At 40.1% G+C, this 27,776-nt stretch overlaps 1 protein-coding gene across 1 annotated transcript; it reads left to right on the top strand.

Moving 5' to 3' along the window:
• Window positions 1–422: 422 nt before the first annotated feature.
• LOC149196494 (uncharacterized) lies at window positions 423–27,225 on the top strand. Its single transcript, XM_089408302.1, has 3 exons — window positions 423–575; window positions 691–757; window positions 26,599–27,225. The coding sequence occupies exons 1-3, from the start codon at window positions 423–425 to the stop codon at window positions 27,165–27,167; spliced, it is 789 nt and encodes a 262-aa protein (XP_089264428.1). The 3' UTR covers window positions 27,168–27,225.
• The last annotated feature ends 551 nt before the right edge of the window (window positions 27,226–27,776 follow it).

Here is a 27,776-nt window from a genome sequence, read left to right as displayed (position 1 = left end):
CAAAAAAGGGCATCAACAACAGCTCCAGAAAATTTTTGATATAGATAATCATGTTACAGTGCCAGAGCTCAGTGTTTCCTATACCCAAGCTTTTGGTTTTTTTGAGAAGTCTACAACCCTATTGGCTACCACCCCACCTCTATACCTTTCCTTGCCTTTATGGAAAATCCATGTTTTGAGTTACAAATCAACAGAAGCTGACGCCAATGTCATTCTAAAAATACATTAATACATACGAGATTGCATATCTCTCATGTCCCTGTTATTGGATTTTACAAAAAAAAAAATAAAAAAATCAGTGTGTATCCATGCCCTCTATACCACATATTAACTGATAAAGTGGAAGCAACATGCCCATGTGGAGTGTAAAAGGAATTCTATGGCCATTATGGGGTGTGATGTTTGTGGTTTGGTGTGTAGTTATGGATATTTTCCAATTTATGTCTATGTTCTTGTGGATGAAAGACAACAAAATGCTCAGAGGTCCTCCAAGAGTAATTCATCATCTAAAGACCCTTGCTCATGTCAAGGTTGATCTTGAAGACACTGCCATCATCATAAAGGCTATTGACGAGGTTTTTATATGTGTTTCCATTCTCAGCTATTACACTGCTTTTGTACTTTGCGTTTTGAAATATTTTGGGTAATAATAGCATCTGATATGATAATCAACATTTCATTACTGTGCAGACAATTAATGATGTTGTTATTGCGATGCTTAGTGCAGTATTTGCATGGTATTTTGAGCATTTATATGGTACGTTATCATTAATTTTGGGTTCTTATTCACATGTCATTTCAATTTATCTATAAACTATGTTACCAGAAATGGGAAAACGAATGAGAAATGGGACTAGAGGGTTTCATGCGATAAATATTTGTCAACCCTGTTGTGTATATAAAGTGTTTAATAATATAAATAATAGTGTCAAGATATGAAAGGAAATTAGAAAAAAATGAAAAACAAGGTCTCCTGATCAAGTTTCTTGTACTATGATATGCTCATAATTTTATACATTAAATTTTTCTCAACATAAATCTTTTGAGAATGAAAAAATCTTAGTCTTTATTGGTTTTCCTTAACCCTTTCAAGAATTTTGAAGTTCTTAAGAGATCTGTGGTGGGTAAAGTTCTCCATGGGGACATCATTTTCCAATTGCATGTTTCATGAGTGTTGCTAGCTACAATAAAGCACTGTATATATTCTTTGCATCCAACAACTCTTAATATCACTCGTTTGTGTTTCTGTAGTGGTTAAAAACTACACATATGAACTTTCTATCAAGCGCAACTATAAAATTATTTGTTCAAATTAATTAACTTCACACAGATGAAGAGACCTGCCCACAAATGGCTGGTGGGTCTCCCACTTTGTTACATGTTTTTAACTCTCACCTACATGCTCTTTTTCTTTGCTGAGTGCTCGTGCCTTTCTAATCCAACTCACGTACATACCCTTTTTTTATGACCAACACCCCTACCTTATTAGTACCAAATTGTCTACCTACCCTTTGTTGGCATTATGATACAGGTGTCGTCCTTGATGGCAACTCTCTCAAATGACAGTTCAAAGCGTAGCAGGTTAACAGCAAAGGATTACAAATCAGACTCCAAAGAATGAAGAAACAGAGGTATATGCTAGTTCACTTTGTCCAAGAAGCATATACACGCGGGTTAACAGAAAAAAGAAGCGTATAATCTATACACGCACTTTCATGGGAGGAAAAGTGCGTACATGTTGGAAAACCAAGTATTTGATCCAAGGTATTTTGATCCAAGGTATTGAGAAAGGCCTAAGAATATATAAGGAGGAGAAGATCATTAGGTCGGTGGTGCAAGCAATAATATTCTAAGGAATACTTATATCTAAAGTATATTTTATGTTACAGGGTTATGTTTGGGATCAAATCTAAAATATTCATGTGCACCTTGAGTTCAATATTGGATCAGGAATGATGAGACTTGAAATGACTTATTCTTGAATGATCTAATATTGGCCGAGACTAGATATGATGTTTTGTGCCTATTCTATTTGATATCTATCATGATTTGGGTTTGTCTGAAGTCTAGAATTGTAGCAAAGTTTTAAGTCAATATTTGCATATCTGTATGCAATTTTGTCTTAGCCAAAGAGTGTATACACATAGGTTCGGTTCTTTCAAGTAGAATATACAAAAGAAAAGCTTCGTTTCAGATCTGATTGATCTATCTGATAAAATTATGTTATTTTATTGATGTCTGCCAATGAAGTCTTCTTAGATCTGAATGTAACACTGAATGCATAAGGAGGCTGGCATTTGATTGATTGATTGTATAAGTGATAAAAAGTGATCGATGTCCCTGCCTGTGTAAAGCTCTGAAAGTTGACAGTAGATATTAAGAATATTGATATTTGGTACAAATTTGATTCAAAAGTTTATGTTTGCAGTAGTTTTAAAGGTATACGTAGGTTCAATTAATGGAAGTAGCGTATATACAAAGTTTGGGTGCAGCCAAGCAGTATATACACTCTAATGCATGATTTTTGAGGTTACAACTAGTTTTGAATGATGATGCAGGGTTCTTGTTTTAGCACAGTGTTCTAGTGTCAATGATCTGATTATTTAGATTATCTAAATATTGGTTGATGCAGTTTAAGTTTAAAAGTTATGATGGGTCCAGTGTGAAAATTTGATGAAACGTGGCCTTCAGATTGTGGTGTTGTGATCCAGGAGTAATTCATGAAATGTGGTCCCTGGTGGAAGAGTGGAGTTTTTTTGTAGGCTAGAACCTACGTACTATTAAACATATTGGCTAGTACAAGAGCTAGGGGGTTGTAGCTTCCTTCCAGTAGAAGCTGGAGAATGACAGAAGGTTGTAACCTTCTATAGGTAGAACCCTACATACTGGTATGAGTCTGCATCAATACAAGATTGTAAACAGATTTTCTTATTATTAAAAGAAGACAGAGATGACAGCAACAGGTGGTTTTTACCACATTGGGTTTCCACCTTGCATCTTGGTGTTCATGTCTTTTGCTTATGTGTGATGCTTTATTCCACTTTTACTGGATTGTGTAATAAATCTTTGATATACTACTTTAAGATCAACACATGGTAAATTGTCTAAATCACAAGTTCTCTGGATATACGCTGGTTTCCTTAATCACAATCACATGTACATGCTAGTTCACTTCACTAAAGTAGCGTATATAAATCTGTTTAGGAAATAAAATTATTGATCTGATAATACTGATTCACCGCCCTCTCAGTATTATTTCCAACAATTAGTATCAGAGGAGGTCCTTCAGAAGAAGCTTGATTGCTTGAATAATCAAGAAAGCATGGGATCCATCAGACCACCAATCATCAATGGGAGTAACTTTGTTTACTGGAAAATAAGAACCACAACCTATCTGCAATCGCTTGGAATGGATGTCTGGGAAATTTTTAAAGGAGGATATACATTTCCAACAAAAATTCCTACAGATCTGGCAGGTAAAAAGCAATATGATACCAATGCCATAGATGTCAGTACTTTATTGGGAATTCTATCATAATTAGAGTTTGTCAAAGTCATGCAGCTCAAATCAGCAAAAGAAATATGGGACAAAATCGTTCTAAGCTACAAAGGAGACTCTTAGGTAAAATGTGCTAAGCTTCAAACTCTCAGAATTCAGTATGGAACTCTTAAGATGCAAAGCGATGAAAGTATAGCTAGTTACTTCTTACGTATAGATGAGGTTGTTAATTGTATGAATAATCTAGGTAAGGAAATAAAGGAGGTTACCTTAGTTGAGAAATTTTTGGGATCCTTAGCTACTAAATTTGAATCAAAGTGTCCACCATAGAAGAGAAACAGGATCTGCAAAATATAACTATGACACAACTTCACGAAATTTTAACTGCCTTTGAGATGAGAAAAGGAGGACCATCAGATATGAGAGAAGTTTCATTTAAAGCCTCAATAAAAGGAAAGGAAGAACACAATGAATCAGGACATATTTCAGAAGAAGAAAATGAGGTAGGTCATGTCAAGAAGCTTTAACAGGGTTCTGGAAGGTTTATAGGTAAGCTATCCTTCAAATTCTTGGATTGTGGGAGAGTTAGTCATTATGCTGCCAGATGTCCTCATAAAGATAAATAAGAAAAAGGAAAGGAATATGCAAAAAGGAATAGAAAAAAATTTGTGAATAAAAGGAGTTACTATACTCATGAAGATAGTGATTATTTATCTAATAGTGATGAAGATGAAACTAGACAATATTACAAACTTCTCATGGCTTATGATAATGATTTTTTGGATTGTTTAGAAGAGGAAAGTGAAGGTTTATCTAATAGTGATGATTATAGACTTCTCATGGCTTATGAAGATGATAATTTTTGGGATGCTTTAGAAGAGGAAGACCTTCATGATGAAATCTCTAAACTTAAAATTTGTTTAGAGGAAAAGAATATGATTATAGATACCTTGACATACCAACTTTCTAAAAAGGAAAAACACAATGAAAAGCTAGAATGTGAAATTGTGGGTCTAAGAAAGGATCTTGAGAAAACAGAATCTTTCAATCTTAGATTTGCTAAAGAATCAGAAAATTTAAATGAAATTATCAAAGTTCAACATTCTCGTTTGATAAATACAAGTCTTGGATATACTAAAGAACCATCTCAATCACAGAAGTTGTCAACCTCCACCAAAAGCTATCTTGATGCAGCGAAGACCAGTGAGCATTATCAAAATCATCAGCAAAGGCATAAAGCTGATCACCAGGTAAATCATACTCAATTTACTCCAAGAATGAATAGAAGCCACAACCAACCTCAGGAAAATCATACTCAAATTTCTCCAAAGATGAATATCAATAGAAACTACAATCACCAGGTTAATAGATTCAATAGTTACACGAACTTCTTTAATGGGCAATGCTTTTCATGTCATAATTTTGGGCATAAAGTTGTTCAATATGTTTCTTACAAAACCATCATGAATATAGAAGCACGAAATCAAAGGAATGTAATAGGAATCAAGATTAGTTCCTATAATAACTTTTCTCCTCTTGAAAATCAAATAGAATGCTCAATGTGTAACAAATTTGGTCACGAAGAATCTCAATGCAAGAGCGAATTTCGACAAACATCTCAAAAGGAGAAAACACCATTAAATCTAAAGATATGGATAAGGAAAGAATCTAAAATAGAAAGATGTGGTATAGCCTTGTATTTTGAAGGACAAGAAAATTAGTGGTACATCGACAGTGGATGCGCCAAACACAATAGGTGACAAAGAAAAAATTCACTCATATAATGCCTTAGGAAAAGAAAAGAATGTCTCATTTGGAAATGACACTCTTGCTATCATAAAAGGCAAAGGTTCTGTTTTCTTGAAATAAAATGTTAAAGCCGAAAATGTTATGTATGTAGATGGTTTAAAGCATAACCTATTGAGAGTCAGTCAAATGTGTGATCAAGGAAACGAAGTGGTGTTTTGTTCAAACGAATGTGAGCTTGATATAGGAGAGACCGTGATCAAAGGTACAAGAACTCCAAACAACTTATACATACTCAAGGGTGGAAAACAACAGTGCTATCTATGCAAAAATGATGAAAATTGGTTGTGGCATAGAAGATTGGGACATCTAAGCTTTTCTCAAATAAGAAAAGCATGCAAACTCAAGGTTGTTCATGATCTTCAGATATCAGCATCCCAAAAAATACAGTATGTAAACCATGTCAAATCACTAAGCAAACTAGAGTTCACTTCATGGGAAAAGAAGGGTCATCTAGTAAGCCTCTTGAACTTGTCCATACTGATTTATGTGGACCATCAAGGAAAAAGTCACCTCGTGGAGAAGAATACTTTATTTTGTTCATTGATGATTTTTCCATAATGTGCTAGATAGGTCTTCTAAAGCATAAAGATGAATCATTTGAAAAGTTCCAAGCCTTCAAGGTCATTGTTGAAAATGAATCAGATCGAAAAATCAAATTCATTAGATTTGATTGAGGGGAATTTACATCAGATGAATTCTTTGACTTCTGTGAACAACATGGAATAAAAAGGAAATTCTCCACCGCAAGGACTCAGAAAAATGGTATGGTAGAAAGAACGAACATAACAGTTCAACAAATGGCTCGAGCTATGCTAGATGAATCTGGAACTCCTGCAACCTTCTGGGGTGAAGCTGCATTCACTACCATGACTATTCTCAACAAGGAAAATGTTCGGGTAAATAGCGCTCAAACTCCACATGAAGTTTGATATGGTAAGACTCCTACTATAAAATACTTTAAAGTCTTTGGAAGCAAATTTTTTATCAAAAGGACTAATGAAAAACTTGGTAAGTTTGAACCCAAAGCAGATGAAGGTATTCTTCTTGGTTATTCTTCCAGAAATAAAGGATATAAATTTTATAATAAAAGACTTGGAAAAATTGTTGAAAGCATTGATGTTGTAGTTCATGAAGCACGAAAAAATCCAAAATAGATAAAAACAGAGGATTATGATAATGAAGAAGATGGGGATTATTTTCGCACATCAAATCAAAATGATATTGAAGGAGAAACCAACGAAGTAGCAGAAGAATAGATAATGGTAGAAGAAAAGACTTCGTCTAGATATGTTCAAAAAAATCATCCAGAAACTCAAATTTTAGGGTAAAAAGAGGCAGGTGTACAGACAGGAAGAACCATTACAGGGACCTCAAGCTATCTAGAATTAATATCCTCCACCGAACCTCAAAATGTAAATGAAGCATGCAAAGATGAATGTTGGGTCAACGCCATGAATGAAGAACTTGAGAAAATTGAAAAGAATGCTACTTGGGAATTAGTTCCTAGACCTCATGATAAAAATATTATTGGAACTAAATGGATATTCAAAAACAAGATGAATGAAAATGGAGAAGTCATTAGAAACAAGGCCAGACTTGTTTGTATAGGGTATGCTCAACAAGAAGGTATATATTTTGAAGAATCTTTTGCACCTGTTGCCAAACTTGAAGCCATAAGGATGTTTCTTGCTCTTTCTATCTTTTAGAAATTCAAAGCATACCAAATGGATGTAAAATAAGCTTTTCTTAATGGAGATTTAGAAGAATAAGTTTATATTGAACAACTAGAAGGATTCATTCTTGGAAATGATGCAAAAATTGTATGCAGACTCAAAAAGGCTCTATATGGTCTAAAACAAGCTCCAAGGGCCTGGTATTACCGCCTTGACAAATATCTACACCAACAAGGTTTTACAAAAGGTTCAGCAGATATCAATCTATATACAAAAATTGAAACTGATAAATTGCTAATTATTATTATTTATGTTGATGATATCATTTTTGGCAGCAATGAAGAATCCATGAGTCATAACTTTTCTTCAGTAATGCAGCAATAATTTGAAATGTCCTTGCTTGGTGAACTTACCTATTTTCTTTGTCTACAAGTTCAACAAAATAAAGATGGTATTTTTCTTTCACAAACCAAATATCTCAAATAGATATTGAAAAGGTATGGAATGGAGGATTCTAAACCTATATGTACCCTAATGGTAACGACATGCAGTCTCAGCTCAAATGATGAATCAGCTGTAGTACATCAACCAACTTATAGATCCATGATTGGTAGTCTGCTTTATCTAACAGGTACCTGACCTGACATCATGCATGCAATAGGAATAGTTGGAAGATTCCAAGTAAATCCAAAGGAATCACATCTTCAGGCAATCAAAATAATTTTCAAATATCTTCAAGGAACTCAGGACTTTGGTTTATGGTATCCTAGAGATGAAGATCTTACTCTTCATGCATATACAGATGTAGATTCGGCGGGAAGTGTTGATGATAGAAAAAGCACAAGTGGTGGTGCATTCTATATGGGTTCCAAGTTAGTTTCTTGGTTCAACAAGAAACAAAGTTCAATTGCTTTATCAACAGCTGAAGCAAAATATGTGGTTGTTGCATCTTGCTGCACACAACTACTTTGGATGATGTAAACTTTGCAAGACATTCAGATCACATGTACTCCACCCATCCCATTTTATGTGATAATACAAGTGCCATCAGTATTTCAAAGAATCCTATCATGCACTCCAAGACCAAGCACATACCCATCAAGTACCATTTTCTACAGAACAAGTGCTTGAACAAAAGGTAAAATTGGAGTATTTTCCCTATAAAGAATAGGTTGTTCATATATTCACTAAACCACTACCCAGAGAAACATTTGAATATCTCAGACAATAACTGGGACTGGTTGCTACATCATCCTGCTATTAAAATCCAGTTTTTCAGAAAAAAGGTTATTATACGCGGGTTTCATGAAGTATAGTCATGTATACACATAGGTTTTTGTGTGTGAAGGAGCGTATATGTTTTTCAGTCAAGAAATATAGTGTGTTGGAAATAATACTGAGAGGGGGGGGGTGAATCAGTATTATCTAGCAATTTAATAAATCTTCCTTATTTGATCTTTGAATTATTTTAGCATGTCAGTACCATAAAATAATGAGCATGAAAAACAGATAGTCACACCAAAGAACACAAGATGTAAGGTGGAAACCCAATGTGGGTGAAAACCACCTGCTGCAATATGTCTCTATCTTCTTTCAATTTAGAAACTTCTTTTACAATGATTTTGTACTGGTGCAGTCCTTTACCAGTACGCAGGCTGCAACCTGCAGAGAGCTACAACTCTCTCTCTCTCTCTCGTTTTCCAGTCTACTCCTGGAAGGGAGCTACAACCCCCTACTTCTTTTCATAAAGCATCAGATAATCAGCAGGTACATAACAGATATAGATCACTACAGATATCAGATCAGCAACAACAGAACTAACCCAGAACACCTTATCAATAGAGAAATTTAATCAACAGAACATCTTAAAACAGAGACGCAGTTTTTCTTTCTGTGGCCTGCGACCAGACGCCGTTAACCTTCCGCTACTCTGCGTCCACACGCAGATATCCTTCTGCTCCGCTGTGTGCCCACGCACTGTTCCTTTGACTGCTCTGCGTTCTGTTGCTTCAGGGACGCACCCAAAGATACTATCGCGCCGCGTCTTTCGCTACAGAGACGCACCTGAAAACACTATCGCGCCGCGTCTTTCTGCTTCAAAGACGCACCTGAACCTTGATCGCCCTGCGTCCACACGCAGGTCTCTCTCTACTGTGCTGCGTCTCGGCGCACGTGCCCTTTACAGTACCTGCATCCCGGCGCACTTTTCTTCCACTGAACCTGCGTCCCTTTAGATATAAATGATATGAAGACTTCAAGACTAACCCAAATAGTCAGATCTACAGATCTGATCATGCGCCATAGAGATCACAGTCCATTAGAAGATTCGCCCTCTTAGATCTGGACTAGATCTCACCAAATAAGATATTCAACCAAAGACAATGCTTAATCCAAATGAACTCCTTTGCTTTATATAGGCAAGCTCCTCCCCAAAACATGGAACAATACCATGAGCCGACACCATAGAAACACAAAACCGTCGGCTAGATACCACACAAGAAACCCCCACATGCTTTTTCTCTGCCTTGAAATGTCTGCACTGGGTGGACGCACCCCCTGAATGGCTGGCCGGCGTCCTTGGACGTGGGTTCTGCATGGTGTACCTACGGGTACGCACCTCCTGAACTGGTTTCCTGCGTCCTTCTTAATTTTCAACAAACTGAGAGCCTTGCCACTGGAGTTGCCATCAAGTACAACATCTGTAACATACAGTCATACCAGAAAACATAATGCCAACAATCTCCCCCTTTGGACTTGATGGCAACCTTACAAACTTCAGCTTCATTCTCCCCCTTTGACATCAAGGGCAAAGGGTATGCTCCCCCTAAGCTCATGCTCCTCCAGATCTGCAACAAATAACCAGAGATCCACCATGAAAGAGATAGAGACATATTGCATCTATTTCCAAGATCTCCTTCTCCATAATGCCAACAATGCATTATGTGCTCCCCCTGAGCCTGTACCACCAATAAGAAGATGTTCAACAATAAGATGATGCATCAACAACCCCCAGCTTTTGCCTGAGGTATTCAAACGTGTCCCTGGGCAATGGTTTGGTGAGAATATCAGCAACTTGTTCCTTGGAAGGAACATACTCCAACTTGACTTTCTGTTCAAGCACTTGTTCCCGGAGAAAATGGTACTTGATTGGTATGTGCTTGGTTTTTGAATGCATAACAGGGTTCTTTGAGATGCTGATTGCACTTGTATTATCACATAAGATGGGGATTGGTGGTGTACAAGTGATTTGAAAATCTTGGAAAGTCTGCATCATCCAAAGAAGTTGGGTGCAACAAGATGCAGCAGCAACATATTCCGCTTCAGCTGTAGACAAGGCGATCGAACTCTGTTTCCTGCTGAACCAAGATACCAGTCTGGATCCCATAAGGAACGCACCACCACTTGTGCTTTTCCTGTCATCCACGCTTCCGGCCCAATCTGCATCTGTATAAGCATGAAGAGAAAGATCTGTATCTCTAGGATACCATAAGCCATAATTTTGAGTCCCTTGAAGATATTTGAAGATTCTCTTTACTGCCTGAAGATGAGTCTCCTTCGGATTTGCCTGAAATCTTCCAACTATTCCAACTGCATGCATGATGTCCGGTCGGGTACCTGTCAAATATAGTAAACTTCCAATCATAGATCTGTAGGTTGGTTGATGTACTGCTGCAGATTCATCATTTGCACTGAGACTACATCCTGTGACCATGGGTGTACATACTGGTTTTGCATCTTCCATGCCATATTTCTTCAAAATCTGTTTGAGATACTTGGTTTGAGATAAAAAGATTCCTCCTTCCTTTTGTTGGATTTGCAAACCAAGGAAATATGTCAGTTCTCCTAGCAAGGACATTTCAAATTCTTTCTGCATGACCGAGGCAAAACTTTGACTCATAGCTTCTTCATTGCTGCCAAAAATAATGTCATCTACATACACAACAAGTATTAGCAATTTGTCATTTTCAACTTTTATATACAGATTGCTATCTACTGAACCTTTTGAAAAACCTTGTTGATGAAGATATTTGTCCAACCGGTAGTACCAAGCCCTTGGAGCTTGTTTGAGACCATAGAGAGCCTTTTTCAATCGGCATACAAGATTTGGATCATTTCCAAGAATGAACCCATCTGGCTGTTCAACGTACACTTCTTCTTCCAAGTCTCCATTCAGAAAGGCTGATTTCACGTCCATTTGAAATACTTTGAAGTTTTGAAAACTTGAGAGAGCAAGGAACATTCGGATGGCCTCAAGTCTTGCAACAGGAGCAAAAGTTTCTTCAAAGTCTATTCCTTCTTGCTGCGCATACCCTTTACAAACAAGTCTAGCTTTGTTTCTAATTACTTCTCCATTTTCATTCAATTTATTTTTGAAGACCCATTTTGTTCCGATAACATTCTTATCCTTTGGTCTAGTAACCAGCTCCCAAGTGTTGTTCTTTTCGATTTGCTCAAGTTCTTCATCCATTGCTTTTACCCAACATTCATCTTTGCATGCTTCTTTCACATTTTGTGGTTCAGTAGAGGATAGTAATGCCAAATAGCTTGAGGCTTCTGCAACTATTCTTCTTGTTTGTACACCTGCTTCTTTCTGCCCCACAATCTGAGGTTCTGGATGATTCTTCTGAACATATTTGGATGGAGTTTTCTCTTCTATTCTTGTCTGCTCCTCTGGTTCTTCTTGAGGTTCTTCTTCTTCATCATTTTGTCTTTGAGGGTAGCCTTCATCTTCTTCGATATCTTCCCGATGTACTTGCCTAGGAATGTATCCCTTCTCATCAACCACCACATCAATGCTGTCAACAATTCTACCAAGTCTTTTATTGTAGCACTTGTATGCTTTGCTATGTGGAGAGTAACCAAGAAGAATGCCTTCATCTGCTCTAGGTTCAAGTTTGCCAAGCTGCTCATCAGTATTCTTGATATAGCATTTGCTCCCAAAGATTTTGAAGTGCTTTACCGAAGGAGTTTTACCACTCCAGAGCTCATGAGGAGTTTGAGTGTTGTTTACCCGGACATTTGTCTTGTTGAGAATAATAACCGCAGCATGTGCAGCTTCACCCCAGAAAGTTGCGGGAGTTCCTGATTCATCAAGCATAGCACGAGCCATTTGTTGGATTGTTCTATTCATTCTTTCAACAACTCCATTTTGCTGAGGAGTTCTAGCTGTAGAGAATTCTCTCCTTATGCCATGTTCATCACAGAAATCGAAAAATTCATTTGAAGTAAATTCCCCACCTCTGTCGGATCTGAGGCACTTAATTTTGTGACCTGATTCATTTTCAACCAAGGCTTTGAAGGATTTGAATTTTTCGAAAGCTTCATCTTTGTGCTTCATAAGTCCTAACCAGACAAACCTGGAGAAATCGTCAATAAATAATATCAAGTATTCCTCTCCTCTAGGTGTTCTTTTCCTGAATGGACCACATGTATCTGTATGTACTAGCTCAAGAGGCATGCTAGCTAATCCTTCCTTCTCTGGAAAGTTAGTCCTGGTTTGTTTTCCAAACTGACATGATCTGCATATGGTGTTGTCAGGAATTTTGATATCTGGAAGATCGCGAACTGCCTGATATTTGCATGCTTTCCTTATTTGTGAGAAGCTTAGATGTCCCAACCTTCGATGCCATAACCAGTGCTCTTCATCCTTGCTCAGATAGCATTGTTGTTGTCCTTCTTCAAATATGTACAGATTATTTGGAGTTCTTTTGCCTTTGAGTACTGTTTTACCTGTATCAAGATCACGAACAAGACATCCATTCGATCTGAAAATAACCTCGGTCCTTTGATCACACATCTGGATGACACTTAGAAGATTATGCTTCAATCCATCAACATACAAAACATTTCCAGCCTTGACCTTTCCTTTTAACTGAGCAATGCCTTTTCCTTTTATAATTGCAGGAGTATCGTTTCCAAAAGAGACTTTCTTTCCTTTTTCTAGAACAGAATAAAATTCAAGTTTTTCTTTATCACTTGTCATATGCTTCGAACATCCACTGTCAATGTACCATAGATTTTCCTGTCCCTCTGCATAAAATGCTATTCCACATCTTTCTGTTTGAGGTTCCTTTATTCTCCATGTTTTGGTGCTTGAGGCTTGCTCCTTTTTCTGCTGAAACCTGCTCCTGCATTCAGATTCTTCATGACCAAAGTTATTGCAAATAGAACATTCAACTTCATTTTCAAGAACCGAAAAGTTGTTATAGGTCCTTTTTGTCATCCCTGTCATACTTCTTTGTTTTTGAGCTTCCCTAGTCATGATTGTTTTATATGCAACACATTGAGCTGCTTTGTGACCAAAATTATGGCAAGAAAAGCATTGTCCATTGAAGAAGCTTCTGCGGTTATTGAATCTACCTGCCAACTGATTGTAATTTCTATTTTCATTTGAACCAAACTGAGAAGATTTTACCTGTGGTTGGTTGTAGCTTTTGTTCACCCTTAAGATGGATTGCCCCTGATAGTTTCTGTTTGTATTTTGTCCCTGCTTTACCTGATTATCTTCATTGTTCTTCTGCTAATTTCTTCTTGCCGCATCAAGATAACTTTTTGAGGTGGATGCTTGAGAGGTTTCTCCATTGTAACCCAAACCTGTCTTGTTTAGAGGAGACCGCTGCACATTGATAATCTCATCCAAAGTTTCAGATCCTTTGACAAACTTAAGATTAATAGCTTTTGTTTTCTCAATTTCTTTTCTGAGACCAACAATTTCACCTTCTAGTTTTTCAAGATGTTTTTCTTTTTCATCAATTTGAAATTGTAGAGTATCAATGATCACATTCTTTTCTTCTATACATCTCTTGAGTCTAGTAATTTCATCATAGAGGTTATTCACATCTACAGCATCCTCATAATCATCATCTTCAAATGCCATTAACAACTTATATTTATTACCTTGTTCATCTTCATCACTGTTTGATAAACCATCACTATCTTCATGGGTGTAGTAGCTTTTCTTATTTGCACTTTGTTTCTTGTTCCATCTAGCAGGTTCCTTTCCTTTATCCTTATAAGGACATTTTGCAGCATAATGACCTACTCTTCCACAAGCAAAGCATTTGAAAGGTAGCTTACCTCTGAACCTTCCAGAACCCCTTTGAAGATTTCTGACAAAATTTGATTCTTCTTCCTCTTCTTCTGGAACATGGCTTGCTTCATAGTAATCTTCTTTGCCTGATGCCTTAAAAGCAGCTTCCCTTCTGTCTGATGGACCTCCCTTTCTCATTTCATAAGCAGTTAGAATTCCATGTAGCTGAGACATAGTGAGAACACGGAGATTTTCCTTTTCTTCTATTGCAGATACTTTAGATTCAAACTTGGGGGATAATGATCTTAGAATCTTTTGAACTACTATAGCCTCTTTTATTTCTTCACCCAAATTTTTCATACAATTAACAATCTCATCTACCCGAAGAAAATAATTAGCAACACTTTCATCATTATACATCTTGAGAGTCTCATATTGAATCCTGAGAGTTTGAAGTTTAGCTTGTTTTACCTGTTCATCTCCTTCATAGCTCGTGACCATTTTGTCCCATATCTCTTTTGCTGATTTGAAGTGCATTACCTTCATGAATTCTGTTTGGGATATACTTCCTAATAGAGTACTGACTGCTTTTGCATTTGTTTCATACTTCTTTTTCTCAGCTGGATCTGTAGGAGTAGCTGAAGGAAAAGCATAGCCTGTTTCTACAATGTCCCAAACTTCTGTACCAAGAGATTGAAGATATGCAGTAACTCTTACCTTCCAATAATTGAAGTTTGTCCCATCAAAAATTGGTGGCCTGATTGATGCTTCTCTCTCATAGTTGCTCATGATGAACGATCTACCTTCAAGCGATCAAGCTTCTCTGAAGGACCTGCTCTGATACCAATTGTTGGAAATAATACTGAGAGGGGGGGGTGAATCAGTATTATCTAGCAATTTAATAAATCTTCCTTATTTGATCTTTGAATTATTTTAGCATGTCAGTACCATAAAATAATGAGCATGAAAAACAGATAGTCACACCAAAGAACACAAGATGTAAGGTGGAAACCCAATGTGGGTGAAAACCACCTGCTGCAATATGTCTCTATCTTCTTTCAATTTAGAAACTTCTTTTACAATGATTTTGTACTGGTGCAGTCCTTTACCAGTACAGGCTGCAACCTGCAGAGAGCTACAACTCTCTCTCTCTCTCTCGTTTTCCAGTCTACTCCTGGAAGGGAGCTACAACCCCCTACTTCTTTTCATAAAGCATCAGATAATCAGCAGGTACATAACAGATATAGATCACTACAGATATCAGATCAGCAACAACAGAACTAACCCAGAACACCTTATCAATAGAGAAATTTAATCAACAGAACATCTTAAAACAGAGACGCAGTTTTTCTTTCTGTGGCCTGCGACCAGACGCCGTTAACCTTCTGCTACTCTGCGTCCACACGCAGATATCCTTCTGCTCCGCTGCGTGCCCACGCACTATTCCTTTGACTGCTCTGTGTTCTGTTGCTTCAGGGACGCACCCAAAGATACTATCGTGCCGCGTCTTTCGCTACAGAGACGCACCTGAAAACACTATCGCGCCGCGTCTTTCTGCTTCAGAGACGCACCTGAACCTTGATCGCCCTGCGTCCACACGCAGGTCTCTCTCTACTGTGTTGCGTCTCGGCGCACGTGCCCTTTACAGTACCTGCGTCCCGGCGCACTTTTCTTCCACTGAACCTGCGTCCCTTTAGATATAAATGATATGAAGACTTCAAGACTAACCCAAACAGTCAGATCTACAGATCTGATCATGCGCCATAGAGATCACAGTCCATTAGAAGATTCGCCCTCTTAGATCTGGACTAGATCTCACCAAATAAGATATTCAACCAAAGACAATGCTTAATCCAAATGAACTCCTTTGCTTTATATAGGCAAGCTCCTCCCCAAAACATGGAACAATACCACGAGCCGACACCATAGAAACACAAAACCGTCGGCTAGATACCACACAAGAAACCCCCACATGCTTTTTCTCTGCCTTGAAATGTGTGCACTGGGTGGACGCACCCCCTGAATGGCTGGCCGGCGTCCTTGGACGCGGGTTCTGCATGGTGTACCTGCGGGTACGCACCTCCTGAACTGGTTTCCTGCGTCCTTCTTAATTTTCAACAAACTGAGAGCCTTGCCACTGGAGTTGCCATCAAGTACAACATCTGTAACATACAGTCATACCAGAAAACATAATGCCAACAGGGCAGATTCTAATATGGGTAGCATAGGTTCAGGGGGAGTGTTAGCCTTCACACACATTCTGCATTGTTTGCATTATGGTTGCTAATTCCAACTATGGTTTTAAATATTTATACCATTTGTTGCTTAAGTCATGTAAAGGTCTAGGGTGTGATATGTCTTCTCATACATTTGAATGAGTCCTATTGGACAAATGATTTAATTTATATCCCCACTTTGCATGGGATGGATGATGTAGTATATTTATTATATTTCTTCATGTATAAACAATTGGTATATCCCCACTTGGTTAGGAGATGGATGTATGAATGAGTCTTTGGTGATAGGAAGGTCACACTCACATAGTTGAGTTATAGAGTCATGTTATTCTTTTGGAAAATATTTTTGCAGACTCTCCATGTGCTCAGGGGGAGCATGGATGGCTTTTGTACATCACAACATGTACAAAGGGGAGCTCAATTAGAGAATTTAGCATGTACTCAGGGGGAGCATGGACAACATAATGTATGTCAAAGGGGGAGAATATCTTAGTCCGCCCTTTCCCCTTGATGTCAAAGGGGGAGAGTGTCTTGGTGTTGTTGTTGCCATCAAGTCCAAAGGGGGAGATTGTTGGCATTATGATACAGGTGTTGTCCTTGATGGAAACTCTCTCAGATGACAATTCACAGTGCAGCATGTTAGCAAAAAGGATTACAGATCAAACTCCAAAGAATGAAGAAAGATAGGTATACACTGGTTCACTTTTTCCAAGAAGTGTATGCACACGGGTTAACAGAAAAAAAGAAGTGTATAATGTATATACGCACTTTCACAGGAGGAAAAGTGCATACATGTTGGAAAACCAAGTATTTGATCCAAGGTATTTTGATCCAAGGTATTGGTCCAAGGTATTTGGTCCGAGATATTTGGTCAAAGGTATTGACCCTAGGTATTTGCTCCAAGGTGTCTAGAAAGGCCTAAGAGTATATAAGGAGGAGAAGATCATTAGGCCGGTGGTGCAAGCTATAAGATTCTAAGGAATACTTCTATCTGAAGTATATTTTATGTTGCAAGGTTATGTTTGGGACTAGATATGAAATATTCATGTGCACCTTGAGTTCAATATTGGATCAGGAATCATGAGACTTGAAATGACTTATTCTTGAATGATCTGATATTAGGTGAGACTAGATTTGATTTTTCGCGCCTGTTCTATTCGTTATCTATCATGATCTGGGTTTATCTGAAGTCTGGAATTGCAACAAATTTTTCAATCAATATTTGTAGATCTGTACGCAAGTTCATCCTAGCCAAAGAACGTATACATGCAAGTTTGGTTCTTTCAAGTAGCGTACGCAAAAGAAAAGCTTCTTTTTAGATCTGATTAATCTATCTAATAAAATTTTGTTATTTTACTGTTGTCTGTTAATGAAGTCTTCTTAGATCGGGGATTCGCAAGAAGCTAGAAACTTAGGGGCTTGTGCCACATGGACTGAAACTTTCCTCGACCAAGTTGATCATGGGATTGGTTGTAAACAAGGACGAAATCACCTTCATAGAATGAGTGAGGGTGGATGTGATGGTCATAGTAGGCTTTCAAATGTTGTTTGGTAGCTTCAATGTGATAGAGGGTAGCACGATGGTCCTTGTCTGCTTGTTTCAAGGCGATCAAGCATTATTCCAGAGTGGAGGTGTTTGGAAAAAGCTCGACTGCTAGATGCAAGGAAACCCAACAAGGCTAATGGGCTCCAAGGTACGAGCACAACACCGTCAATGTGAAAGATGTATCGAAGTTTCACATTTACAAGGTTCGTCCAATCGGGACCCAATGATGAGAGATCCTGTCGAATGCGAGATGATTGCCAATGAGGCTAACGATCATCAAGGCACTCTACTTCTAGAATAATCCTCAGATAATGTGTCGAAGTCTATGATAAAAGCTCTGATAGAATCAATTCAATTATATAATCCCTTCAACTACTGTAAAGCCAAAATGAAGCAATATGGTGTATTGTCCCTATGATTGGATGAGGTGCTGATCAACAAGACTTTAATTAGGCTTGACTCAATGAAGATGATGAGACGGGACATTACCAAACTAGTAAGGTCCTAGCCCTCTATCTATTCGATGACCCAAAGCTCCTCAAAGAGAGGGAGAAGTTTCTAGCTTCTTGCGACATGCTGGGTCTTCTCCCTTTCATTTCCTATCTCGCTTGTCGTGAGTGAAGGATATGTGGTAGAGTAGTCCATCCCATCGGGCGAAGAATATGCGTGCAGTAGAGCTCTTTAATAATTCAATTCTTTATCTCCCTCCCGCCCGGCATACATATATACCAGAATCTCTCGTTTCTTCGGAGAACCCGTACCATTTTATAGTACCGAATATTGAGTAGACAAGCAACCTAGAGATGTTTCTTGTTTTCGAATCTACAGACTGACCTATATATGCAAATCGGGGAACCCACCGAATTCACTACCAAGGGGAGGAACTAGGCAAAGGGGTGGGATCTACCTATACTAACCGGGTGGAACCACCAAAGATAGAGGTAGCAGCATCAATGCCAGCAGCAGGGACGGGTGACCAAGTTTATCCTTAAGCAGTTCCATAAGCATTTCACCGAGCAAAAACACGCGTTCGTTTACCCATATCCACTTTACCGAGTCTCACTAGCAGCTGATCCGGAACCAGAACCAGGGAAAGAAGCAAAGGCATTAGCCAAGGCGGGAACAGCAGATTCATAAGCAGATGGCTCACTACCCCTTGCCTCACTACCCCTTATACCTTAGAGTAGTATAGTAGTAGTTTCCCATCCTTGCTTACCCATTGCCCTATATATACATTCCAGCCTAGTTGCTTCTATTGACTAAGTCTTCCAGAGCATGGACCGGGATTGAAGCATGGACAGGGCCTTTATATCCCTTACTCGGGCAAGGAGGAGAATCGCTCTGAAAATCAATATAGTTTTCGTCATTTCTTATATACGTAATAACGAAATCTATCACACCCGGAAAGTTTCGGCGCAAACCCCCTAAGTTTCTAGCTTCTTGTGAACCCCAGTGGTGCTCAGCGAATAAGCTGCCTAAGCATACTCCTTCTGATCTAGAGGGATTTATACTCTCTAAGTCTTTTTCTTGCATGGAAGAATGCAACTGTTGCGAAAACCAGGATTTTGGTAGGAGGCGACACCCTTTTTTTTCTCCAATAGGTGGCACCATCTTGTTTTGGTTCTTCCCCACATTCTCTCTGGGCGATCTGGAAATTTTCCTGTTATTTTATTTACTGATATTTCAATATGGGAATATTTCCTCACTTTTCTCCACATGGTTCTGACATAATTCTCTTCAATAGATATTGGATCACTGTGGGACACTTTAGAACAAGTTATGTTACCCATTGAATTATTCACATGAATCTTTTGGTGACTCATCAGCTACCTCGCTTGAGGAATAGTTTCACGGAAATGGAGATGAACTCAGATGACATCCGATCTTGTTTTTGGATTGAGTGGAAAAGGTATATGTGAAGTTCGTTCTGTCCCTCCGTGCATCTTTGTGATGGGTAAATTTCCATGAGAAAGGGGTGACTTTTGTATGGCTTCTAATTTGATGTAACTATGAAAATTCTGCCTCGGATAAAGATTTTTCCTAATAGATCTTCTCTTGATTCTTGATCTTCGGGGAATACGACATTGTATTCTTGTCAATTTTTCGTTCCGAATATTTTCTGGAGGTGGACGATGAGTTTTAGATCTTAATGCAGGTGTATCTCGCTAGATCGGTCTTTTTCATTAACCACATCGTGTACAATAGGAATCAGACCCATATCCTCTGCTGCTTCATCGGATGATTTGCTAGACCTATATCTATCCACCTTTTGATCTCAAAAGGGTGTGATGAATGGATAATAACCTGCCAATGTCGAGTGTCCTCTTCCTATCACTCCACGAGATATCTTCACCCAACCCAGTGAGTGTTTAAAGCCACTTGCTTAAGGCCATCGGGAAAGGTCAAACTAACTATTAGCAACGGGAGAGGGCTTGTAGCCCCCCCCCTTCTCCCCCCCGGTCCTATTTCGTCTTTGGCCAGGAAAACCCCAGCTAGATGGGAGAGATGCGAAACTCTTCCATATAATATATGGTGATACATTCAATAGTTTTGTACAAGTAGGTTTATGACTTCTTCAGCATTTCCAATGTTTTGAAATGGACCTGTTTCGAAGACAAGTTTGGTAACTTGTGTAGCATAGCAAGCAAGGCGGGTGATACAGCACCATCCAGTGGGCGCTCTGGAGTCTATTACCCCAGTTAATTGTTTGCTATTGGGCTGATGTGAGGGTTCTATGTATCTGAAGAGCTGCTATGACATCCCCTTTAGACGCGGGAGGGAGCGGCAGGTCCCACCAGATCCTTCATTCGCCCAGGTGGCTACGACGAGGGGGGTACACCTGATCCCTATTACCACGTGGGTGATGTGGCAGACGAGATGAGCAAATTGTATTTTGCATTATATGTTTTGACATTCTTTGTTTCGCCCTGTGGATAGGAAATTCTCATCTATCTATCCCACCCAGCCCTTAATGAAATCTGATCGATGGGTCAACGGATATATGAACGGTACCAGCTCCAACTCCTCTGTCCGTTTTTGGTTGTGCGGACCCACCCTGACTGATAGGATGATGTGCCGACCTGGGTAGAATTCGACTTTACCCACCCTGCCTGGACAAGAGGTCCGAATAGCACTGGTCGTGGATACGTCCCTAGTAAGTAGCAGAAAATGCCCGCAAGTGGCCTCACAAACGAGATGTCTATTCGCGATGCTTCTTCATGTTCCAGGATCATTCTCTCTCTTCACCGGTTGTTAGATCCGATAGGTAGCTGGCGTCAATAGGAATTGTAACCAAATCCCCCCTTCGATCTTTACCCACCCCCCCCAGGCCCAGACCAGTGCGAACTTGACTGCTTCTGAGAGCCAGGAACTTACTTTCATCATTCGTAAGTGCGTGGGGAAGCGAGAATGGGCTGGTCAGGTCTCTTTCCCATGCATGGTGGGTGGACAGAATCACTCACGGATTTCTTAAATAAAGCGATATTCACGTATTGGAATATAGTTGCTAAACATTACAACTACAAAGCTAATTCTACTTAGTATTGAAATATAATCAAATCATCTATTTATTTCTTTATTGGCTGGGGACCTTTGTCTAATTGATCAACAGACTCCAATCCAAGGTAAACAAGCGTTCTGCAGAATTTGTGTATTTGTGTTCAGAATTTTTGTAGGTTATCCCAACCCGCCTGGTAATACCTTTCAGGATACTATTTTCTTCCCCTCAAAAAGTAAAAGCATAATGACATATATAATGATATATATCTATTTGTATACGATATATAGGGTACTATTGATTATGAGAGCCTAAAGCGTAATTACATATATAATGACCAACCCCTTCAATTATGTCGTTAGGTGAGGAATGAAAATCACTTGACTAAAAGGAGAGGATGCTAATGCATGGTTTGACTGAAAGGCCACGCTTTAGTTACTTATTTGAGAGAGGCCACCCAATAAGCATCAAGGAACTTTAGTTGCTCGACCAACAGGCCACCATCACCGACAAGGTGAGGGTGAGTCTATCAAACTCTCGACCTCTGGGAGAGGTAACATGGCCCCTCCCAAATAAGTGACTAAGACGAGCAACTCTCTGGGGGGTGGAGGGGCCCCAAAAGAGAGGATGCCCCTGGTAGGGTGAGGTAACAAATGCTCGACTAAAAGGCTACCATCGCTCGACCACCGGGAGAGGAACTTGAAGAACCACCAAGCCACCATCACCTTTCATTCATATCTTCCCGAACTCTAACTCAGGGTTGACCTACCTTTCCTTTCAGGACCTTTTCTGTGGAAAAGGGAAGGAGATCACTTAGAGCTAGAAGGTAAGGAGGTTTACCTGCTTGTCTACATCTTAAAAGGTTATCACTATCTTTCTTCCCCTCAAAGAGCTATGCGTAAGACCTTTCCTTTGCTATAGGTAAGCAACGGAGATCGATCTATAGTGCATTCTGGGATCACCTTCCATCCCTTTGGAATCCTACACCAATTATGAAATTACAAATTCTGGAATCACCACTTAACTAGCTGAGCCCACCCCTCGCCCTCGTACCTCCGGTGAGCGGAGAAATCCCCTCGCCCACCTCAAGAACGGTAGAACCTTATCTTCTTCCCGATGAATAAGAATAGGGTAGCAGCACAGATTAGCATCATTGACCATGATGAACCACTAACACCCACCTTCCTTGTTGGGCCATTCACTGGAAAGACGCTCCAGTGATGTTACCCCTTACCCTTCGCTCACTATGCTCAAGCTAAGTGCCTTATCGGGATTATTTCCGAGGCTGAGGCTTTGATTGATCACTAGTTACAAAGCTATTCAAGGTCCACTGGTCTTGGGAAGGCTTATCACAGTTAGGTGCGGGGAAATTTCCCCCCTATATGACAATAATAATAGGGGTGGGGCGAGATGAACTGAGGTTTCGTTTGCCATGGCTCCCCCATTCACTTGTCTGGTGAAGATAGTGGGGCTAAATAGCCAAAACTACCTTCGTCAATAAGGTTTCCCCTTCCATCCACATAGCCTGCCTTGCCCCTCCCTATTTATTAGGATACACGTATTGAAAGCCAGTAAGTAAGTCCATTGTGTACAGGCATAACCCCCTTGATTTCCAATAATCTAACTAATAATATGCGAAACAAACATACATTTTGATTGACGAGTTGCGCATATTGTTGTTTCACCGAGTGGGTGGGCTTGCCTATTTATATTGAGATTTAGATCAATATTTCTATTTATAAGTATGCGCCCCTATTTTTATATTGATATGTATATTTCAATTTCTATTTATATAAGTATGCACCCCTATTTTGAGGTAGCTAGCTCGGAAGCGGGAGTAGAAAAAATAGATTGATCGCTGGCTATTCCGGGAATCCCACTTTTCTATGTCAGTAATATTAGACTGTAAAGGTAAGGTTATGCATTTGCAGAGGTTTAGAATTTGTGCATGCACTATAGATCTATAGCGCTTACACCAATTATGTTCTGCCCTTATAAGTAGCGCCCGCCCCATTTTGATCATATCATGTAGTAGCAGATCTCGCTCAACAAGCGAGAGAATGGGAACTAGGGAGGGGTCTGGAGCAAAAAGCGCTATGCAGCATCAGTAATACCTCTCAGTTAGACTTATAGTAGTGAGGGTATAACCTTGCGGTGAGGATAACTGGGGAAGGGATAACCCCTCGCGGACTGGTTCTTTTAGTCAACTGAGTTCTGTCAGGACGAATCAGCTACTTGTCCAACTGGTAATGGATCAATCTATAGATAGAGAGCCTTATGATGGGAAACTATCACGTTAGGTTTGGAGAGAGAAAGATGGTCTGGGGGAGCAGGAGCAAGCTTGTCCAAAGAACGGCCTGCCTGAATGACTACGGGATCATCAGTCTACTCTACCTCAATTCACCATTTTGAACCCCATACAGAAGGTTTTTCCGTACCAGCTTCTTCTACCCATACCGCAGTTGAAGCACCTAAAGGAGAATTTGGTGTGTTTCTGGTCAGTAATGGAAGCAATCGTCCCTATCGTCGTAGAATAAGAGCACCTGGCTCTACCCATTTACAAGGACTCGATTCTATGTCCAAACATCACATGCCAGCAGATGTGGTCACCATAATTGGTACTCAAGATATTGTGTTTGGAGAGGTAGATAGATAGGACGGACTACTAGTTGCCGGGCCCTAGCTTTATTGCGAGCCAGAAACAACCTCACCTCCCTCAAAGATGGATGCGTATGTAAGTATTGAGGGGGAATAAAATAATACGTAACGTATTTCAAGCTAGGCGTAGCATATTGAAAGCTAGGCCATAGGTATATTGAAAGCTAGGAGTCACTAATGTCTTAGACAGGCTAGGCTACACGTATTGAAAGCCAGTAAGTAAGTCGAGTAAGTAAGTCGCGTAAGTAAGTAAGTAAGTAGAGTAAGTAGAGTAAGTAGAGTCAGTCGAGTAAGTAAGCAAGCGGGTGGAAGGAGAACCTGAAAAATCATTTTCGTTTCAAATGAATAAATAGGAAAGAAATGAATGAATGGGAAATGGAGATGGATGAACAATTTCTGGCTGGAAAGATAAGAAAATAGATAGATGGAGGCCCTCATATTTCCGCGATTGATTAAGGGGTGGGGGGGAAAAAGTGAGCGAATTGCATGTAGAGAGAATCGAATGGTTTAATTGCTTGAAAAATACGACTCATAACAGTGATATTATAGGTTCGAACACTACGAAGCCTTTTCCTTTCTTTCCCCTATAGTAACAGTAGAAGTCCCCACTTCCAAATAAAGAGAGGACAGGAATTTCTTTCTCAACCAAAGGGCCCCATATTACTTAGGGGTCACTCACTATTCATATGGTGAGGGCCACCATCGAGAGGTACGTTAAGTGACTCAACTAATAGGAGAGGAACGAATAAAGTGACCAACGCTCCCCCACCCAATAAGCATCAAGGAACTTTAGTTGCTCGACCAACGGGCCACCATCACCGACAGGATGAGGGTGAGCCTGTCGAACTCTCTGCCTCTAGGAGAGGTAATGTGGCCCCTCTCAAATAAGTAACTAAGACGAGCAACTCTCCGGGGGGGAAGGGGCCACAAAAGAGAGGATGCCCCCGGCAGGGTGAGGTAATGAACGCTTGACTAAAAGGCTACCATCACTCGACCACAGGGAGAGGAACTTGAAGAACTAAAAGGTCACCATTGCACCTACTCCTTTATATGGGTCACTCACTCTTTCCTATGGGTGAGGGTCTCCACTGTTAGGGAGAGGAACTTGAGTTGCTCGACCAACGGGAGAGGAAGGCAAGGCTCAACTGTTAAGGAGAGGTGCGCAAGCAGGCTCAACCAATGGGAGAGGAATTGGAAGCTATACCCTCCGAGGGATAGGAACCAAGCTTATTTTCTATACCCCTGCCTGCAGAGTAGTGTTACTTTGTGTAGGTTTTCAGGGCCAGTAGGTAAGGCCGGTACTCACCGGGTTCAAATTAGAGGGTATAACCACCAACCCTTCACAGAGCTTAGGTAAGGTCACTTACCTTCCAGAGCTCTTTGACGGGAATCAATATAGGGGATGACCTTGCCCGATGTGGAGAAGTGGGTAAACCTCCTTACTTTGTCACCTTACCTGAGAAAACATAACCTATGGATATGTAAGACCTAGACCGTAGCTCAGGGAAATCCTCACTATGCTTTTCTTTACCTTATGCTCAGGCAGGCAAGGGACCTTACCTGATGGATACGAAGGTAATACCATCTTCGCTATGCTCAGGGAAGGTCCTGGTCCTGAGTGAGCTCTGCTCAGGCTTTGAGGGGAATCAATATTAGGGGATAACCTTCACTATCATAGGTCAGTAAGCAAAATTCTATCACTATACATCATAGTTGGAGGCGGGATAACGATCAAATAATTCCCCAGCACCCATGCCTAGTATGGTCAAGTAATTCCCCGATCCGCTCGTTCTTCGAGCCCTCTCCCAGTGGTTGAGAGTTCTCTACCTCACCTTGCTTTTCCTTTCCCCTTTGGGTAGGCATATGGAGCATAGCTAAGTGGTAAGGCATCGGTTTTTGGTACCAACATGCAAAGGTTCAAATCCTTTTACTCTAGATTTGTGTGTGCAATTATGAATATTAACTGGTGCTCTTCAATGCCATCCAAATCTGTACTGACGAATGGAGCAAGCTTCCCATTTTTCACCATTCAAAAACCTATCTAAATACATGAAGTTCAAGAAGGGTGGTGTGGTTGAGGAAAGTAAAATGCAGCTAGTGGAACACCTAACTCCTCTAGTCCCGAATCGACTGATTGACTTTGGGAAATTATTTTGGGTGAATAGGCCAGCCACCGCTGTACCACCATGACTACTACTTCTAGGTAGGTAGGCGACCATAATGCTAGAACATATCTTTAGGGTGCGGGGAAGGGGACTGACTCATTGATAGAGGATTTGATCCTTCAAATAGATTATTGCCTAACTGAGAGGTGGGAATTTGTGTAGGTTATCCCAACTCGGGTTCAAATTAGGTTTGGGAAGATATGAAAGGTAAACCTTGTAAGGTCCTACCCAGTAAGGTCCTTACCTTTATCATTTTGAATTGAGGGTAAAAATTATAGGTCCGGAGGGGCTCAACTGTTAAGGAGAGGAACTTGAGTTGCTTGACCATTTTGGTGGGGCCGCCATCGTGAGTAAGGAAACTCTCAACCGGGCCCCCACCAAATAATTAGGGGACCTTCTAGCAATTTGAAGGGAAGAAATATAAGTAAGAAGAGTTATTAGGAATGAAAAGAGAAGGAACTAAGAAAGAAGAAGCGACTGATGAGTGAGTGGGAGCGCTACGAAGAGCATAGAGCCATATTTTTGCATAAACACCTCTAATATGATGAGAAAAACCAAGCACTTGGTAAAAACGATGGAGCAGGATCACATAGAGCAACAAGTTATTGCGGACAGGAGTTTCAGATCCATGAACTTTGTACAAAGCATCCCGGAGGAATACGAGCAATCGAAGCGGAAAATAAATAGGGAGAAGAACAAAGATTTTGTCCATTCCCCACCAATCCATAATAATACCTCTGTAACCGCAACGGATGACAAGGGGAATAAAAAAATTGGGGCCTCCACGAGTTGCTTGGAGGAAATGAAAGGGGGGTCTCATTGCTCGACCAAGTATGTTGTTGAAGCAACTACAAAACATGTCGGGCAATCCGCAAAAAAGAGAGGGAAGCCAGTTGTAGTGAGAGTGAAAGGATCTACCTATCTCGGGAAAAAGAAAGCAGTGATCCCGAGCTCTCGAAAAGGAGTAGGGAGAAAATCTCTCATTATGTACATCCACGATGTAACCCAACTTTCACATAACGGATGCCGACTCCCCAGGAAACGTCGTGTTTAAATCTCATCATAAATTGATTAAGTTCTCCATTTACTTCTACCTATTATTCTTACTCACTCAAATTGAGGAATGAAAATCGCTCGACCAACGATGCGCAAGCAGGCTCGACTACTATTTACCCACCCACCCCAATCCCCGAGGGGAGAGGAATTGGAAGCTTGCTCTACTAATATAAAGGTCAAGCAAGCAAGAAATTCCAGGTCAATTAGCGATAAAGTGAAGCATGGTCATTATTAAGGAAAGGTCGATGAGGTCCGCTTCAACCCCGTATGGGCTCACAGCTTTCCATTTTCCCTTCTATGGGGTGGGTCAAATCTGTGATATTTGCTTCAACCCCGTATGGGCTCACAGCGCGAGCAGCACTCCCACTAAGTTCAACACCAATCACGAATAAGGGAAACACCCACATCAGAACCAGAACTCCCAGCACCGGTAGAAAACGCACGCCTATGCCCATCGGATCTCATTGGGTCACCCAGATATCAAGAAGAGAAAGGTCAAGCAAGGTCGAATTCATCAAGATAAGGCGAAAAGCCAAATTGTGATCGAAACTAGCACATCCATACGCCCAGCTACCTCTACTTATTTAGTTAAGGGGGGGGGGCGGGT

This window comes from Pinus tabuliformis, chromosome 2_2, assembly GCF_031772625.1.
Source record: "Pinus tabuliformis cultivar Carrire ecotype Pingquan chromosome 2_2, CPIR1, whole genome shotgun sequence".
Classification (NCBI taxonomy): domain Eukaryota; kingdom Viridiplantae; phylum Streptophyta; class Pinopsida; order Pinales; family Pinaceae; genus Pinus; species Pinus tabuliformis.
This window is presented reverse-complemented; position numbering and strand designations above follow the sequence as displayed.

Bases quoted from the DNA above. Each gene is read 5' to 3' on its own strand.
- LOC149196494 (XM_089408302.1), top strand. From the start codon at position 423: ATGGATATTTTCCAATTTATGTCTATGTTCTTGTGGATGAAAGACAAC. The intron at 576-690 runs GTTTTTATATGT...ATTACTGTGCAG, and splicing joins TCATAAAGGCTATTGACGAG to ACAATTAATGATGTTGTTAT. The intron at 758-26,598 runs GTACGTTATCAT...GCGACTGATGAG, and splicing joins GTATTTTGAGCATTTATATG to TGAGTGGGAGCGCTACGAAG.